Source organism: Rosa chinensis, chromosome 4 (assembly GCF_002994745.2).
Source record: "Rosa chinensis cultivar Old Blush chromosome 4, RchiOBHm-V2, whole genome shotgun sequence".
Classification (NCBI taxonomy): Eukaryota; Viridiplantae; Streptophyta; class Magnoliopsida; order Rosales; family Rosaceae; genus Rosa; species Rosa chinensis.
In genome coordinates, this window is record NC_037091.1 from 47,260,951 (window position 1) to 47,280,511 (window position 19,561).

At 35.5% G+C, this 19,561-nt stretch overlaps 1 protein-coding gene across 6 annotated transcripts in view; it reads left to right on the top strand.

Moving 5' to 3' along the window:
• LOC112198509 (protein ALWAYS EARLY 3) overlaps nt 1-19,378 on the top strand; it is a 41,187-nt gene extending 21,809 nt beyond the window's left edge. For 2 of the 6 annotated variants that reach the window (XM_040518382.1, XM_024339647.2), the window contains exons 3-20: nt 109-207; nt 298-360; nt 11,164-11,241; nt 11,788-11,974; nt 12,544-12,806; nt 12,895-13,204; nt 13,464-13,541; nt 13,707-13,894; nt 14,009-14,071; nt 14,678-14,983; nt 15,064-15,242; nt 15,348-15,630; nt 16,241-16,483; nt 16,980-17,138; nt 17,276-17,419; nt 17,540-17,746; nt 18,060-18,326; nt 18,696-19,378. In XM_040518382.1, the coding sequence (XP_040374316.1) occupies nt 109-207; nt 298-360; nt 11,164-11,241; nt 11,788-11,974; nt 12,544-12,806; nt 12,895-13,204; nt 13,464-13,541; nt 13,707-13,894; nt 14,009-14,071; nt 14,678-14,983; nt 15,064-15,242; nt 15,348-15,630; nt 16,241-16,483; nt 16,980-17,138; nt 17,276-17,419; nt 17,540-17,746; nt 18,060-18,326; nt 18,696-18,860 (3,282 nt within the window). In that variant the 3' untranslated portion in view covers nt 18,861-19,378. Of the gene's footprint in view, nt 1-108; nt 208-297; nt 361-8,699; nt 8,866-9,600; nt 9,725-10,339; nt 10,439-10,529; nt 10,593-11,163; nt 11,242-11,787; nt 11,975-12,543; nt 12,807-12,894; nt 13,205-13,463; nt 13,542-13,706; nt 13,895-14,008; nt 14,072-14,677; nt 14,984-15,063; nt 15,243-15,347; nt 15,631-16,240; nt 16,484-16,979; nt 17,139-17,275; nt 17,420-17,539; nt 17,747-18,059; nt 18,327-18,695 lie in introns of those variants that run through there. The other 4 variants (XM_040518381.1, XM_024339646.2, XM_024339645.2 and 1 more) reach the window with 3 other exon arrangements.
• Nucleotides 19,379-19,561: the final 183 nt, after the last annotated feature.

Consider the following 19,561-nt stretch of genomic DNA (forward strand, 5'->3'; position numbering starts at 1 on the left):
ACATCAAGGGCTCCGATAGTTATCATATTGGGTATTTTCATGAAGTATTGGAAAAATTAAATTGCAAGTGTTAACTAGTTCTGGGTACGGTTACCCTCTCATGTGCAGAAGAGAAAGATGTCTGACATGTTAGGGCCTCAATGGACCACTGAAGAGCTAAAGCACTTTTATGAAGGATATCGCAAGTATGGAAAAGACTGGATGAAGGTTTGTGCAAATGTTATGATACTCTTCACATGACTAACATGTCACCCTCATCCCTGGAAACTTGCTTATTTAGTTATATTTGTGTTTTAGGTTGCTTCAGTAGTACGTCACCGATCTTTGGAGAATGTAGAGGCCCTTTACACTATGAATAGGGTATGTGCGCGATACAGTGTAACTGTATCTTAATTATGTGCATCATACTTTATATCTAAATATTTTCAATTTTTATGGTATTTTATTCTTTTAGAACTGTACATGTTGCTTCAAGTCCACCAATTGGTTGTAGGTTGTTGAGAGCTGATGGAGTCCTCTTTTATAATTTCATATTAGCGTGAAAAGCTAAGAAAACCAAAATGGTGCTTAAACACATTACGTTTGTTGATTATAATTCTTACCAACTTAGATTATTCCACCATCTTGGATGCTTCCTTTTTCCCAGATGAAAAACATATGTGTATGCCTCTCATGTTAAATATATTTTTCTTGATGATAATCTTTTTCTTGCTTTTGGGGACTCATGAATTTATTATTTGCAGGCCTACTTATCTCTTCCCGAGGGTGCTGCTTCTGTGATTGGACTAACAGCAATGATGTGTGACTATTACTCTATGCTGGTGAGTTTGGATTTCATCTTTCCTTTTCTGGTTGGCCGGTTGTGCATTGCCTCTGAACATAAGAAATAGTATCGGTTCACTCGTTTGATGTTTATAGTTCCGTCTTCTTGTCACTGAGGCGTGGCTTCTTAGTACAAACGTTAGGAAAATTGGAACCTGGCATTTATATTGCTAAAATAAACAGTAATGTAGTTCCTTTTTAAGGAATTTCAGTGGTTTGCTATGTTCATTAGGTACTGAATCTTTTGCAACTTTCTAGTTACCGCTTATGCAAATTTATCTGTACTTTTTCTTTTTGGTCATTGTCATGTCATGCAATATAAAGTGTTGATTTTTCTATCCAATTATATTGAGCATGTGTATATATACATCATGTTTATCAATTTTAATAAGGAATTGTTATCAATGAATCTAATGATGTAGACACTTCTGTTTATAGCTCCTAAAAAAAAAAATCCTTTCTCTTGATATCAGTTTTGCTAATGTATCAGGAACGACCCATATCGAACTTATATAAGATGATCTGGCCTTGCAGGAAAGAAGTGACAGTGAACAAAACTGCATTGACAATGCAGGAACCCCCAGAAAGTCTCAAAAGCTTGCAAGAGGGAAATTACGGAATGACGCCTCAAAAGGATTGGAAGGACATATTCTAGATATTTCTCAGTCCCGTTCAATTGCATCAGATGGCTGCTTGTCACTGCTGAAAAATAGGCGCACTGGTGGGGAATGATTGTAATCTTTCTGTTTATATTAGCAATTTTGTTTAGTTCTTTGCAGTGAAAATCTGGTGCAACTTTGTGAAAAAATGTCAATTGTGGTTTCATGTTTATGTATGTTTACCCCTTGTCTTGGAAAAGAGAAATTGGGGGTGGATCTAAGAAAATAATGTAGGTGCAAAGGTAGAATTAGGTTTATCTTGAATAGTTTAATTAATAATATTTGGAATCAGGACTACACTATCAGACATTGTTCATTCCAAATCTTCTGTCCATGCAGATGAAGACTCTTCCTTTGATGCGCTACTTACTCTGGCAGATCTGTCCTTGAGGATGCCTGAAGCAACTGCTGAAATGGGTAAGATGTTGTGATTGAAACATGGAAGTTTATTTCATTGTCAGTCCTAACTTTTAGATGATGTCAATCATGTTAGGTTTTATAGATTGACTTGAACTGCTAACCATTGTTGTTTTTTTTTACTCAATCTTAATTTTCTTGTTGGTTCTGTGTGTCTAGAATCATCTGCACTTGTCGAGGAAGAAAACTTCAACATTGCTAAGAAGTCTAAACTCAAAGGGAATCATTCAGTTACTATGGTTGAAGACACTGCTTTGAAAACATCTCAGCTGGGAAAACTCAAAGAGGGAGTTCAACAGTCTGACACTGGAATACAAAAAAGAAAACAGAAGTCGCCAGTTAAAGTAGTGACAGATTTTACTCTCCGTACAAATTGATTCAGATTTCCTTTACTTGTGATAATCTACATGGTCCACCTGGTTAGAGCATGTCTGATGACCATATTCGGTATTATTTAGTTGCAGATAAATGAGAATGAAGCTCAGACCGAGTTTCCTTGGAGTGACAATCAAATGATTGAGGTGCGCAGTTCCTTTCAGCTTGACTTCAGTGTTGTTCACTTTAGCAATGACTGTTATTTTTATATTCCCAAGTACGTAAGTCTAGGTATTCTTTAGTTTCTGCCGACAGAATCAGGTTTAGCATAAGTACCTTCAGAAGGCACCTCTGTTGATCCTTAAATCTAATGTTTTGATATAGACAACAGAGCAAGATAGTAAATTTTTGTTATAGGTTGCTATTTTTTAGAAGCGGATCAAAGTGGATTTGACATTCTTGACCTTTTATACCTCTAAATCCTAAGATCAATTCCTCTAAATCCTAAGGATTCTGTTGTTTTCCGAAAGCAAGCTACATTTCCTGATACATACTTGAGGCTGTGTTGATATTGTGCTTCTATCTGATAGTTGAGTATAGACTTAAGGTCAAAAATTGTAATTTTTAATGTGCCATTAAATAAATATGGTAATCTGAGTTATGTTATGATTTTAAATCTTAATTTTATGTCTTAAAGTAATGGTAGTTAGACATTGATATTGTTTTCTCTTTTTTCTGGCACCTATAATTACAGATTCTCAAAAGCAGCTTCGATTCAAGGATTCTCCGGCTTTGGATTCGTCGAAATAAGTAAAATTTCAATCACCCATTTCATTTTGCGGTTTTGAAGAATTTTCTGAAATTGATTGCATATATCTGTGTTAGACAGTTGTTGTTAGACTAAAACTGCTTTATCGAGTTCGTTGATGAGAAATTTTTAGGGTTTGCATTTTTCAAAATCTGTCAAATCTAGGGTTTATATGTTCATAACTTACAGATTCAGATATATATTGTTTTGTGTTTATTGAGCAAAAATAATATGTGAATTAGTGAAAAAGAAAATTTCTTGGGGTGGGAATAAAAGTTAATTGCTCCCTAATAAAAGTTTATTGAAGGTAATGAATTTGCTTTTCTTTATGCGCAGAATGGCCAGACCGAAATTCAAAATTATAAGCTCTAGTTCCGAAGAATTTAGGGAAGACACACAAAGTCAAGAGTCTTTGGATGAAGAAACTCCGACTTCATTTCAAAAAACACTACAACATGAGATGACAAAAATAAAGCATAGGAAGAAAAAACAAGCAGAGGACACTGATGATGAAGAAACAGCAGAGGAAGAAACAGAAGATGAAGACGAGGAAGAAACAACAAGTAGATATTGTGTAAAGAAAAGAAGTCAGAAGAGGAATACAACAGATGATGAAGATGAGGAATACGATCAAAAAGAAAAGAAGAAGAGAAAAGTTCAATTGCCAAAGACAAAAGAGCAGAAGGCAAAAAAACACGGAAGGAAGAAGAAAGAAGAAAAAGAGGAAACAGAGAAGAAAGAAGAAAACATAGCCAAGATTGATTGGAGGCAGCAGAAATGCACTTTGAGTGCGTTTTGGAGACTAATTGATGCGCACAAGAGCAGAATACCAGCAGCAACTTGGGAAATATTAAGGCATACCGTATTCTGGGGGATGATAGAACCTTTCCTTGAGCGAAAGCTTACTGAAAATCAGCTGCATAAGCATGAGGCAGACCTGGAAATAATTATGAGATATTTTGACAAGAAGAAGAACAAGTTCATATTTGGCGAAAAGGAAATGGAAATAACAGTGCAGGATGTAAAGACATTGTTTGACCTGCCTACTGAAGGCATATATATGGAACTGAACAAGAAGTTGAGCAAGGAGGAGCGTAAAGAGTCTGCAATCTTTGACACGAATGTGAAGAAAGATTCTGTGCTCAAAACAGAAGTAGAGAAGAAATTGGTAAAGGAGCTGACCAAGGAGAAGAAAGAAAAAGATTTGAAGAAACAGCAAGATCCCAAAAAAATAGCCTCACTCATCATCATGTACTTGTTCGCTGCCTTCTTCTTTAGTAGAACTGCAACAAATATCACTTGGGATTTGATCAGTGTCTGTGAAGACATTGACAACATCAACAAGTTCAATTGGTCGAGGATGATTATTGATTTTCTACTAGATGGAATCCAGAAGTACCAAAAAGACAAGCCGACAACTCTGTCCGGTTGCCTACTTCTAATCTATGTAAGTATAATATTGTTACTTTAATGTTCTAATTATTTTTTACTTTTTATGCAATACATTTATTGGTTTTTATTTGGGGGGTTAAAAGTTTATTGGGAGTCAGTAATCAGTGATAATGATGATGTTGATTTTAAAAGTCTTAGGAGATTTATTGGGTGGTAATAAAAGTTATTACCTCCCAATAAAAGTTTATTGAGGGTCAGTAATTCAACTATGGATAGCCAGTAATCAATTTGTTTTTCTTTATGTGCAGAATGGCTAGACCAACATTCAAAATTATAAGCTCTAGTTCAAAATTAATGTTCTAATTAATTTTTATTTTTTATGCAATACATTTACTAAAAAAGCAATTTTGTTAACAGTACTGGTTCCTCGAGAAGACTAAGATCAAGAACTGGATTCCCGGGAAGGAGACAGAAACACCACGCTTTGTGAGATGGTCAATAAAGGAGATCTTTAACTTGCAAGAGGTTTACAAGAATCCAGGTTGGCCAGAGGTAAGGCAAATCCAAAACATAAAAATATTACACGTGTATAGAAATATCTAACTTTGTTCATAAACTTATAAATGTAACAGCGCTTAATCAAGGACGGACCGTGGTTGGAAAAGGAATGGCTGGAAGAGTTGGAATTTGAGGAGAAGATTGAGGAGCAAGAGACACCAAGCTTCAACAATTGGGTAAGTAGAAATGGATGAATGTTGATACATTGTTACGATAAAAAGAACCAAATTAGCAGTTTTACTGCCCCCTAACAAAACTTTTATTGGGGGCAATAGGACTTATTGAACCCAATTGAGGATCAGTAATCATTAACTTGTATTATCCTATCATTCTTGGTTTTATTGAGGATAAAACTCATTTGTGTTTTCCTATGATTCTCGGTTGTAAAACTTTTATTGGCCTCTAATAAAAGTTTTATTGGGAAATAAAACTTTCAGGTTTTCCCCTCATACAAGTGTTGTTCTATTGGTTGCAGGTTCCTCAAGCTAGCCAAAGAGAAGAAGAAGAAATAATAAGGCTGACGGGAAACATGAGAGTAATTATAGAGGAGCTGGAGACAGTGCTCAGAGAGGAGCCTACAAGGGAAAACATGGAGGAGAAATTGAAAAGGCTGGCAGAAGGAAATGAGCAACTCTCAAAACAAAATAAAGAAATGTGGACCAAGCTGAAAATAGCGGACGAAATGATAGAAAGTATGGAGAAGAAAAAGCATGATCTGTTATTAGAAACGAGGGCAAGCAAAAACCAGATTGCAGCTCTGTACAAATTGCTAGCGAAAGCAAAACACTCGGGGAATGCGGGAGCTAGTCAGCAAAAAGAAAGTCAGCTACAGATTGTACAAATATCAACAGAGGAAGAGCAAGTAAGACAAGCTGAATTTGAAGACAACAGGGCATAAGATCAAGCTCAAACACCAGAACAAGGGGAGCAGATGGGACAGGAGCCAGTAGAAGCCATTCCAATCTCCTTTAGGAGTCTAGTTGAAGAAGGAGGAGAAAGAAGATGAAGAAGAACTTAATCAATTGGTCTACAACATCGTGGAAACAACACAAGTGGAAGAACAGGGAACGAAGACATGATTTCAAGAACTTATTTTCAGTTACCATGTAAAGACATGATATGTTTTGAGTTTATTTTCTGTAGGTAAGATCGTCTTTTTCAACTTAAGCCATGTGGATATTAGATCATCTGAAGTGGTAAATATAAGGGACGTGGAAATGCATCAAAACTTACATAACTCAAGCAGCACGTACATCATCAAATTCAGATATTGAACTATATACGATTTATCACATACATGCTCGTAACTACTGGACATTATGTATCGTTGCTACTATGAATTAAAAGATAATTTATTTTAAATTTGTAATATTCCAATTATAGGCTCTGATCTGGTACTAAGTTTATCAGAATGAAGAAGTGCTTACTTTTGTTGAAAGTGCCCAATGAGTTTTCTTTGCTGCAGCAATACAATCTCTACGTACAATTTTTGAGGCAAACCTTCACTGAGCTGTTGTTAGTTGAGTACATTTTGCAATATGAGTAAAATTCCTGCTGGGTACCTTGGGTTTACCTTAATTTTTTCTCCTGAAAAATAAAATAAATTAATTATTGATAAATTAGAGGTAGACAGAAAAAATTGAAAAGTGGATGAGCCTTTATCTAAAATAAGTAATGTATGCACAAACTTTTCATTGATCGCATATATCTCTTAGCTCTGCCATATCATGTTACAGAATCACTAAACTTTAAAAAATTTAAGAAGTGCATACGATAGGATTACAACAAAGAGTTCATAAATTTGACCTTATTTGTAGTAATACAATAATTTCACTGACTGCATTTTTGTAAATAAAACGCTATAGTGTGTGATGATCTCTGGTGCTATAAAAATTCATTAAATATCTTGTAAGAGTTATGCTTAACAAGATACGTGCGCAAATGACAAGGTCTGTACATAAATAACCATGATTATCTTTCGAAATAAGTAATAGTACTTGTGTTGTTGTCCGTATAACTTGAGTCGAACTCTATATAACGAGTGGTTGGTGATATGAGTTGTTCTTCTATTGCCTTTTTTTCTTTAATTAAAAATTACTGTATCTATGTTGTTATAGTAATAAATTAAATCTTCATTGGATTATGATTTTGCCTAATTAAATTACAATTCATTGAATCATAATTTAAGAATCGTACTACTTTTCAAGAAATATGTTGATTTTGGTGAATAATTACAAATTTATAATGTACATACATTGAATTTGGTATGAAACTTATTAGGTAAAGTTTGTTGGCTCAAAGAATATAGACAATATCAGTATAGTATGTCAACTCACCGGTGTTCAAGACAATGCTAAAAATAAGAACCTAGAGCTACATGGCCATATAAATTACATTGAATTTGGTATAAGTTACAATTCATTGAATCATAATTTAAGAATTCTTCACATGTCTTATACCTTGTTTAAAGTATTATCTTCTATTTTTCTTCAATTTTTTTTCTTGATTTCTATGGCGTTCTATCTTCTTGTTGATCTAATTTTAGGTTAGGTTGACATAGCAGAGAATTTCTAAAATATCTCATTTCTAGTGTAGCCTGTTTTTGTTATGAAATAACCTATATAGGAGATCTAATATTGGCTTGCCCTTAAATTGTTCATATATATATATATATAATTTTTTTTTTCTCCCGAATAATATCAACTAGTCTAGATAGCCTCTAGAGAAATGGAGGAATGTCACAACATCATTGAGTTCTCAAATCACTTGAGACTCAAACACAAATACATATACCTTTTCCTTCACATCATGAATGAGTTAAGAGTCGCATATCGAATCAATGATTTACCAAATTTTAATGTAAGTCTCCCTTAATAAATTAGTATTATTTTGACCCAAAATGTATTTGTAACATGGTTATAATCTCTTGTAACATGTTGATAGTCTCCATCCTATCGATGTTTCTCTGTCCACGAATGACTTTGCTCCAAAGTTAATAATATATAGTCTTTTCTTCTTATTAATTGGAAATTTCTCCTATCATTTGCTTCAAGAGCTGGCGAAAGCAACAGAAGGTTGTACCGCCAATACAAGAGTGACCAGCATCAGCTGGTAGCATTTGAAAACCAGTTTGCTCTCTCTCTCTCTCTCTCTCTCTCTCTCTCTCTCTCTCTCTCTCTCTCTCTCTCTCTCTCTCTCTCTCATTCATTATTTTGATTCATGATGATGATTATATATGAATAACACAACTAACGGATATTTTTAGGTGTTTGTGGCACACACAGATTGTGTTCTACTGAAACACAACTAACGGAACAATGATCGTCTATTTAGCTAGGGCCTCGGGTATACCTTGAGGGATGCTAGCCTACTGCCCATTTAGAGCTTAACGTCAATTGCCATTTTCTCTTGGTAGACAATTGTAATTTGTCGGATCAATGCTATTTCTTAATTTCAAAATAACAAGTTGTAGTTATTAAGACATTGTTTATCTCTTACGCAAACCCAATTCATTTAACAAAGTATAGAACTTTATATTTTCAAAATTCTAGTAAATTATCAATATAGGACAAAAAGACCAAAAAATAATTACCGAACATTCTTAAATTGAATTTACCATTTACCGCATCGAAACAAATAAAAATATATCACAGATTCAAAGACGCACACGTGTACAAATTTAAAAAAAAAGGCCAAAATTCAATATTCTTTTCTAGGCCGAAAATTTTACAGTGATTTAAAGTTTCGCGGTTCTGCCCCAATTTCTCATTCTCCTTTCTGCTTTCTTCCTCCTCTTCTCACAATCTCTTTCACTTCCACTCCTGCTCGATCGCGCTCTCACTCTCTCTCTCTCTCTATGGCTCCGTAACCGGACTCTCCTTAATCGCTCGCCAGGTGAATTTCCTTTTTGAATCTTCTTCCGCTTTGTGCTAGGGTTCTCAATTTCTTCAATTCCAAGCTCCCTGTCGATTTTTCCTTTGGGCTTTCGCTTCTGTTCGGGGCCTGATAAAGCTTCGAACAGGAGAAGCGAGCGTGATTTGTCTATTGTTTGCTCTGGCTGTTTTTTATTTTAGTGGAAGATTTTTTTTTTCATGAGCTTCGATTTTGTTCTTTGTGTTGGGCTCAGTTTCCAGTCGGTTTTATTGTTTTTGGAATTCGATTTTGTGCTTGTAGAAGCAACGGAGCCTAGATTTGTGAGAGATTTTGTTTTCGGTAGTTAGATTTTCGGTAATTTTTTCCGGCTTCACTATCAGCAACCAAACGGTAATGCCATGTATGTGGTCTAGGATGCTTGGATTCTGAGCTCGATCTTGTAGAGTAATTAAGCTTTTTAATCCCTAGGTTTTACAGAAAATTGGCGGGAAAATTGAGAAAAAAAGAGAACGGAGTTTTTTTATGATAAAAGAAAATTACATCGTTCACGTGTGTAAAAAAAAAAAAAAAAAAATTGTGTAGAAGCTTTGTTCTAGGCGAGTGAAATTGTGAATTTTGTGTTCCCTTTTTAGAATTAGAATTTTGCTTTCGCATTGTTGTCTTGGCCTTGATAGTTAAACTCTAGATTTACTACTGACTTTATGGCCATTGGTTTTTAGTTTGCTGACTTGTGCTTTTCTTCTTGTTTCGTTTCAGATAATTAAGGAAGTTATTCATGGCCCCGGTAAGGAAAACAAAGGGTGTGAATAAGAGGTTTCCTTATATCAATGAGGTTGCTTCTAGCAAATATGGAGATAACGCTAACAAAAACAAGCAGAAAGTGAGTACTGACCTTGTCATGACTTATGATAATGATTATTATCTGATATTGCTCTAGCTATTATATATCTCTGCAATCATTTCTTATTTTTATGAAGATTGAACCTTATTAGAGTACCATGGTTCCTCATTTTTGGTTTTCTTTGCTTCCCATTTTGTTCTTTCAATAATTTTGGTACGTTTCAATTTCATTAGTTATTGATGTTATGAAGCTACTATGTATATTTTTTAATGTTAATAAGTATCTTATATTGCTTCACATGATGACCAGATTATGGTTTTGATATGTGGGTTATGTGTGATGGTTTTATTTATTTAGCTGTACTCTTAAAAAAAAAAAAGTTGGAAAACTGCACTCCTTATTGTTTAATTTCTCAATTAAAACCAAATTTGAAATTTTGATTTCCTTTTCTTTTTGTTTTTTGAGGCATCAACATTGCATTGTCATTCTAAGATTAGGAAGTTACTATGTGATCAGTATTGTTTGTCACACACACACACATATATCAAGGGCTCTGATAGTTATCAGATTGGGTATTTTCATGAAGTATTGAAAAAATTAAATTGCAAGTGTTAACAAGTTCTGGGTACGCTTTCCTTCTCCTCTTATGTGCAGAAGAGAAAGTTGTCTGACATGTTAGGGCCTCAATGGACCACTGAAGAGCTAAAGCACTTCTATGAAGGATATCGCAAGTATGGGAGAGACTGGAAGAAGGTTTGTACAAATGTTATGGTACTCTTCACATGACTAACATGTCACTCCCCATCCCTGGAGACTTGCTTATTTAGTTATATTTGTGTTTTAGGTTGCTTCGGTAGTCCGTCACCGGTCTGTGGAGAATGTAGAGGCCCTTTACACTATGAATAGGGTATGTGTGCGATACGGTGTAACTCTATCTTAATTATATGCATCATACTTTATATCTGAATATTTTCAATTGTCCTGGTATTTTATTCTTTCACCCTCTGACATGAGGCTTTGCAGTTCTATGAACAGTGTATGGTTTGCCTTTACTTCTCAAGTTCTGATGTTTCCATATTGCGAGAAGTCCACCAATTGCTTGTTGTTTCTCTAAAAACTCGGTTACTTTTAAAACTGTACATGTTGCTACAAGTCCACCAATTGGTTGCAGGTTGTTGAGAAAACTGTAATTGTATACTCCAGTTGGGCACCATTTTTTTATATTTTTTTATTTTTTAATATTTTTTTTATAGCTTTTCACGCTAATATGAAAATATAAAAGAGGACTTCTATCAGCATAGTTTAAACACATTACGTTTGTTGATTACAATTTTTACCAACTTAATTATTCCACCATTTTGGATGTTTCTTTTTTCCCAGAGGAAAAACATATGTCTATGCTTTTTCTGTTAAATATGTTTTACTTGATGATAATCCCTTTTCTTGCTTTTGGGGACTCATGAATTTATTATTTGCAGGCCTACTTATCTCTTCCCGAGGGCACTGCTTCTGTGATTGGCCTAACAGCAATGATGTGTGACTATTACTCTATGCTGGTGAGTTTGGATTTCCTCTTTCCTTTTTCTGGTTGGCTCAGTTGTGCATTTCCTTTGAACATGAGAAATAGTATCAGTTCACTCGTTTGAATTTATAGTTCTGTCTCCCATTCACTGAGGGGTGGCTTCTTAACTGTTAATAGTTAGTACAAACTCTAAGGAAAATCGGAACCTGTCATTTATATTGCTAAAATAAAACAGTAATGTAGTTTCTTTCTAAGGAATTTCAGTGGTTTGCTACGTTCATTAGGTACTGAATCTTTTGCAACTTTCTAGTTACTGCTTATGCAAGGTTATCTGTACTTTTCTTTTTGGTCATTGTCATGTCATGCAATATAAAATGTTAGTTTTCTATCCATTTATATTGAGTGTGTGTGTGTATCATGTTTATCAATTTTAATGAGGAAAGTTATCAATGACTTTAATGATCTAGACTCTTCTGTTTATAGCTCCTAAAAAAAGAAATCCTTTCTCTTGATATCAGTTGGGCTAAATGTATCAGGAATGACCAATATCGAACTCATATAAGATGATCTGGCCTTGCAGGAAAGAAGTGACAGTGAACAAGAAAGCATTGACGATGCAGGAACCTCCAGAAAGCCTCGAAAGCTTGCAAGAGGGAAATTACGGAATGACACCTCAAAAGGATTGGAAGGACATATTCCAGATATTTCTCACTCCCGTTCAATTGCATCAGATGGCTGCTTGTCACTGTTGAAAAATAGGCGCACTGGTGGGGAATGATTGTAATCTTTCTGTTTATAGTAGCAATTTTGTTTATTTCTTTGCAGTAAAATTCTGGTGCAACTTTGTGAAAAAAATGTCAATAGTGGTTTCATGTTTATGTATGTACCCCTTGTCTTGGAAAAGAGAAATTGGGGGTGGATCTAAGAAAATAATGTAGGTGCAAAGGTAGAATTAGGTTTATTTTGAATAGTTTAATTAATAATATTTGGAATTAGGACTGCACTATCAGGCTTTGATTACCATAGAAGATCACTTGGAAGCACAAAAAAATGTGGGCATACCTAAGCATAATAATCACAGCCACTGGATTGCAAAATACAATTGCATGAAGATTCAGCCTTCTCAACTCAATAGCTTTTTCGTGCTGTGCTTACCTTTTTTATGCTTACAAGAGAATTACTCTTTATATTAGTAAAGCTGTCATTGAATTCAAGTTTTCTGCATCTTGAATTGAGATTAGACATGAAGTTGCCCTGCTCTTTGCTTCATGTTGTTTTCTTATTTTTGTTTGGATTTATATCTTTATGTAATTAATGTGTTTGGAATTTGTTTCAGGAATCAGGCCTCATGCTGTTAAAAAAAGGACTCCTCGTGTCCCGGTTTCTTCTTATGATAAAGATAACAGCAAAAAGTACTTTTCACCGGCGAGGCAAGGTATAAAAACCAGCACAGATGGTAGTGATGTTAACATGGGTCAGGAGTTGGCGTTTTCGTTGACTGAACCCTCACATAAAGGTAGTTCTCCCCAAGTTTCCAGGACGCCCAAGTCAAGAGCTAAAGGCAGTACTCCATCTCCTGTTCAGAATGGCGAAAGGATGGTAATTTTATTACTTAAAAGACTCTGTGCTTTTGTAAAATGATTTCCAGATAATAAATAAATAATCCACAATCCTTCCTTGCATTTAGTTTGCAGAAACAGATATGAAAATTGGCAGGCCCCGTGGTGGGGAAATGGATGGGGTTGGTTGTGAGTTAAGCTTAGGCAGCATGCAAGCTGATTATGACATGGAGAGATACTATTTAAAGAGGCAAAAAAGGGAAGAAAGTGAAAACAAGCATTTGGATGATGTAAAAGAAAGTAGTAGTGGAACAGAGGAAGAACAATATAAGATAAGTGCTGTCAAGGGAAAACTGGGTACTAGAGTTGTGGGTGCAAAAAATGCAAGTTCCTTCCACAAGGATAGAAAGAAAACTAAAACAGCTAATGTTGGAAGAGGTATTCTTTCAGTCCCTTCCTCTCTTTCTCTACCACCCCCCCCCCCCCCCCCCCCTTAAAATGAAGTCTTTTTCTTTTTATACAACCTCTTTCCTTTATGATTTTTTTTTTTGTCAGAGAAAAATGATTAAAGGTGTTATTGCCAACTGTTGTGGAAAAGCAATCAACCTTGATCATCTCCTTTATAGTTGATCGCTCCTTTTCTAACCTTTTGAAGCATGTTCAGACATTATTCATTCCAAATCTTCTGTCCATGCAGATGAAGACTCTTCCTTTGATGCGCTACTTACTCTGGCAGATCTATCCTTGAGGATGCCTGAAGCAACTGCTGAAATGGGTAAGACATTGATATTGAAACATGGAAGTTTATCTCAGTGTCATTCCTAACATTTAGATGATGTCAATCATGTTAAGAGTTTATGGATTGTCTTGAACAGCTAACCATTGTCTTTTTTTGTTTTTTTTACTCAATCTTAACTTCTTGTTGATTCTGTGTGTCTAGAATCATCTGCACCTGTCGAGGAAGAAAACTTCAACATTGCTAAGAAGTCTAAACTCAAAGGGAATCCTTCAGTTACTATGGTTGAAGAAGACACTGCTTTGAAAACATCTCATCTGGGAAAACTCAAAGAGGGACTTCCACAGTCTACTACTGGAATTCAAAAAAGAAAACAGAAGTCGCCAGTTAAAGTAATGACCGATTTTACTCTCTGTACAAATTGATTCAGATTTCCTTTACTTATGATAATCTTCATGGTCCACCTGGTTAGAGCATGACTAATAACCACATTTGGTATTATTCAGTTGCAGATAAATGAGAATGAAGCTCAGACTGAGTTTCCTTGGAAAGACAATCAAATGATTGAGGTGCGCAGATCCTTTCAGCTTGACTTTACAGTGTTCTTCACTTTAGCAATGACTGTAATTTATCCTTTAAAAGTCTCTATATTCTATGCAAGTACCTAAGTCTAGGTGTTCTTTAGTTTCTACCAACAGAATCAGGGTTAGCATAAGTACCTTCAGAAGGCACCTGTGTTGATCCGTAAATCTAATGATTTGGTATAGACTGCAGAGCAAGATAGTAAGTTTTTGTTATAGGTTGCTATTTTTCATAAGCGGATCAAAGTGGATTTGACATCTTGCCCTTTTATATTAATCAATTCATCTAAATCATATCAACTTCCCTGCTTAATTCTGTTGTTTTCAGAAAGCAAGCTACATTTCCTGCTACATACTCAAGGCTGTGTTGATTTATACTTCTATCTGATAGTTGAGTATAGACTTTAGGTCAAAAATGTAATTTTTAACGTGCCATAAATTAAATACAGTAATAATGAGTTATATTATGATTGTAAATTATAATTATAAATGTCTTAAAGTAATGGTAGACACACATTGATAGTGTTCTCTTTTAATTCTGGCACCTATAGTTACATTTAACTTTTGGTATTTCTTCTCTGCAATTGGTTTCAGTCTACAGATGAGGTGAACTATGTGAATAAAGTTAAACGGTCTTCTCACTATGATACACACCAAAAGCAAGGGAAATTGGTGAAGCCTCTGGGGAATTCATCTTCTACTACAGATCGTGAAAGGCAAGAGAACAATTCAGGTTTATCAACTGTACAAGTTCAATATGCAAACCAGGCCAACTTAACCTTGAGAGACAAGAGTAGACGGAAGGACATACAGAAAGATGCAAAGTCTCTGCAGAGTACATCATATGACCAGCCTGATAAACTGGTTCTTTCAGTTCCTAAAAATGAACTGAATCTCAAGGTCATACAGCTGCCATCATTTAAATTGCCAACTGAGTTTGTCAAATTTTTTAATCATATATGTCTGCACTTCATTTACAGGGAAGACTTTCCAATTGCTTATCTCGGTATCAAGCGCGGAGATGGTGTGCTTTTGAATGGTTTTATAGTGCAATCGATTTCCCATGGTTTGCTAAAAGGGAGTTTGTTGAGTACTTGAATCACGTTGGATTGGGTCATGTTCCAAGATTAACTCGTGTTGAATGGGGTGTTATAAGGAGGTATATGCCCCTGATCTCTGCTTCTTTCACCGGCAGTCCTACTGCTGTTTGGTAACTCTTGATAAAGTTGTTTTTATATTGTTTTGTTGTCACTTATTGGTGCAGTTCCCTTGGGAGGCCACGGAGATTTTCTGACCAGTTTTTGAAGGAAGAAAAAGAGAAACTTCATCAGTACCGGGAGTCTGTTAGAAAGCATTATGCTGAACTTAATGCCGGTACAAGGGATGGACTTCCAACTGACTTAGCTCGGCCTTTATCAGTTGGACAACATGTTATTGCTTTTCATCCCAGGTCTAGGGAGATCCATAACGGAATTGTACTGAGTGTTGACCATAGTAGGTATCGTGTTCAGTTTGACCAGTCTGACCTAGGAGTTGCAGATATCATGGTAATTAGCTCTCAATCAGATAATTTTATGATGTGATTTACATGGTTCTTTTCTATGATTGAAAGATATATGGATTTTGGAATGTGTATGATTACTAGCAAGTATGATAACTTGCACCTTTTGCATTAACAGGATTGGTATGGCGAAGTATCATTTTCTGTTTAATTTATGATAATAAACATCTCCATCTTACAATAAAACCTTTATGCGAAATGTCATTTTATGTTTAATTGGGTTTTTGCGTCACACTTTTAGTACTAATATCCCAAAAGCATAATAAAAGTTTTCTTTCTTCCCAATGTTCAGAAATTTTTGTTATTATGCTTATAATAACATAATAAGCATAATAACAAAAATTTCTTTTCTACATAGTAAGCATAACAAAAGGATACGTCTTATCAGAGAAACCATCATTACTTTATTTTAAGCTATTAAATTTTGAAACATATCACTAGTTTGCAATTCTGAGAGCACATTTGTGTTTACTTTCCATTGTTTGTGGCAGCTACTTTTACACTTCTAAATCTTTATGTTGGTATAGGCAATAGCCGTCTGTCTGTCGGTTGATGTTATTCATTTTTTATGGCTTGGTGAAATACTTTTATTGCAGGATATTGATTGCATGCCGCTGAATCCATTGGAAAATGTACCTGCTTCTTTCACAAGGCAAAACATCATTGTCAACAAATATACTGAGAACTTTAGGGAGATCAAGATTAATGAACAACAAAAAGAAGGGAAGACTGAAGGGTATATGAAAGCTGTTTCTACTGGCAACCTGAATAGCACTGCTGTTCCTTGTCATATTCTGCCGACAACTCCTCAAACCAACAAATCATCAAAGCATATAGAGGTTAGTTGTGGTTTCCCGATGAAAAATATTCCAGTGCAAAATGGTTTTTATGGCTTAAAATACGTGCCTTTCTGTGTCCTTTATTATGGTACGATTAAATATTCAATGATTCTTGAAGTTCCTGATATGTCTGGGGCCATTGAATCATCTCCATTTATAAAAGACTGCTCTTGTTTATATCCAGGAAAGATGCACTACTAATATTTGAAATTGCTATGCAACTGACGCTGAATATCTGCCATTTTATTGATGTCAGATTGCCATTCTTCTTGGAATTGTATTGCTAAATTCATTATGATGTATTTTGGCCTGATTATCTGTGGTTGGCTTCCAGTATGCTTTTCTTACCTTTCCCTTTAGGGCTCCTTTCCATTGGTCATTTGTTCTTGCTGACTACTTGACTGGTAACATTAACTACTATTATATCTTTAAGTATAGAAAACATGAAAATGCAGAAAAAGTATGCTACTATCTAAGTGAAAACTGTTTTGTCTAGGGGAAGTCTTCAATTTTTAATAAAGAAGCTAAAGTTGGGCCTGCTGAGACTGCTAGTACAAAAGTTGCAAATTCTCAGCCTTCAATTTCTGTGCAGATGCAAGCTAAGGAAGCTGATGTACGAGCTCTGTTTGAGTTGACCCGTGCACTTGACAAAAAGGTGCATTGCTCGACATACATATTTTGTATCAGTCTTAGATCTTGGCCTCTGGAAATTTACGGGGAAATAGTAATTGTCTTTATTCTATTCCTGGAAACTTTGAGAACTGAGTTGATGGATCATATTGAAACTTGTAGGATGCCGTGGTTTCTGAATTGAGGCGCATGAATGATGAGGTGTTTGAAAAGTGCCGAGATGGAGATGACTCTATTAAGAATTCTGAGCCTTTTAAAAAGGAATATGCTGCAGTACTATTACAGTTGAGCGAAATCAATGATCAGGTATAAGTTTTTATGGTTTGTTTGTAGCTTCATTCCCTTTTCTTCTATCATTTCCTATCTATGCAGCAGTTAAGTGACTGTTGGAGAGGGAGAGGGAAACTGATTGCTTTTCATTTGCAGGTTTCTTCTGCTCTTTTTTGCTTGAGACAACGCAACACATATAGAGGGAGCTACCCACTTATATCGGCGAATCCCCTGTCCGGCTTTAGTGACTCCAGTGGCCATTCAAGCTCTTTGTGCCATGTCCAAGAACCGGCAACTCATGTGTATGAAATTGTTGAAAGTTCAAGAGCAAAAGCGAAGGAAATGGTTCATGTAGCTATGCAGGTATTGAAAGGCCATCAAATGAATATTAGTTGTTACGCTGGCCTCTATACAATTAATGTTGTCTAAGCAGAATTAACATTTCAATGAATGATAGTTGATAAGTAAAGGGTCATTGGAGTCTTTGGAGAGTATATTTATCTGGTAGGAGTGCATGCTAGAACTTGCATTTTGGTTTCTGTTGATTGAATGTGTTTCGGCCACACCACCAGCATACATGGAACTTGGAAACAATAGTCAATCTTTCTTGTCACTTTATTGCTTGAAAAATTAGTTTTTCTTCTCTGAAAATTTATCATAGTAATTACTATTTCAGGCAATATCATCCTTGAAGAGGGAAAATAACATTGAGAGAATTCAGGAGGTTATAGACTTTGTAAGTCAACAGCTCTCAGAGGATGATGCTGGCAGGCTATCAATGGGATCTTCTACCCCTGCAGCTCCAATTCTGGTTTCTGAAGACCAGTCAACTGCCTGTACAGAAAAACCTGATCCTAAGTCAAACAGTTTATCCAACCAAAGCGAAGACCAACTCCTTTCAGACCTTATTGCAAATTGTGTGGCAGCTTTGTTCATGATTCAGGTAATTATAGCATGTGTTGTGTATTTTTTTTTGTGGATTGCATGTTTTTCCTTGGTGAAGTATCTTAGATTGCCAATCCTGTTGGTTGGACATAGAGCAACGGCCTTTCTTAGGAGTGAATCCCCTAAGTTGGTACCTTTCGTATGCAAGTGCTGTTCATATGTTTTACACAATTGTTATTGAGCCATTGCCTCTTGAATGATAATTTTGTCCCTGGTCAAATTTATCAGTAGATTCTAAAGCCTGAGAGGCTTTGGTGCTAGTCTCGTTCTTTCCATAAATTTCCAGTTACAAGGTTTTATGTTTCTCTTTTTAGTATCTTGATGGGAAGCTTATCCTTGACTTTCATTTTTGCTATACAAAATGCAGACATGTACAGCACGACAGTTTTCACCAGCTGATGTTGCCTGGGTATTAGATCGTGCTGTCACTAGTTTGAAGCCAATTTGCACACAGAACTTACCAGTTTATGGAGAGATACAGAAGTGCATGGGAATCGTTAGAAGTCAGATACTAGCACTCGTGCCTACATAGCTTCATTCAGCCTAAACACGTGTCAATATCAGTATAATTATGTGTCTTTCGGCATGTTGTATGTATAACCATAATCAGCTCACGAACCTAACATTTCATTTTTTTCGTATTTATGATAGAGTTATAGTATAAATGTTGTATTTTCAAATTAGTATAAATGTTGTAGAAGAGCAGTTCCGTTCCTTGCCATCAAATGGGTGGAGGGGGAGTCGGTTTCAATTGTTGAATAGGAGTTTAATTTGGTAACAGTGTAACACTACGTGTGCCTAATGTCTACTGCAACTTTCCATCAAATGATCGACGGGAATCGGGATCAACATGAATCTTCAACCGAGTTTTGATAGGTTCAGCAACATCTATATGGACTTCCCTGGACTCGTTTATGTTGAGGATAAAAAATTTTGAATTACATTCCACATCAGAGGGCTGAGGCCTCCCTAAACTTTGAGGTATACAGCTGACAATGCTTCTGTTCTTTCGTATGAATAATAATTCATAATCACTTAAGAGGTTCTAAATTTGTGTTTTCCTATTTAATTACTCTTGTACATTTCTTCTAATGCAGAGAAAATTCTTAAAAACCAATAGTCGGTAGTTATTTCATATCTAAATTCTCATTGACATTTCACATTCCACTCTACCCACCTACAGAACAAATCTTGTGGGTACTAAAAGTTGGACATCAAGTAACGAGTCTATCA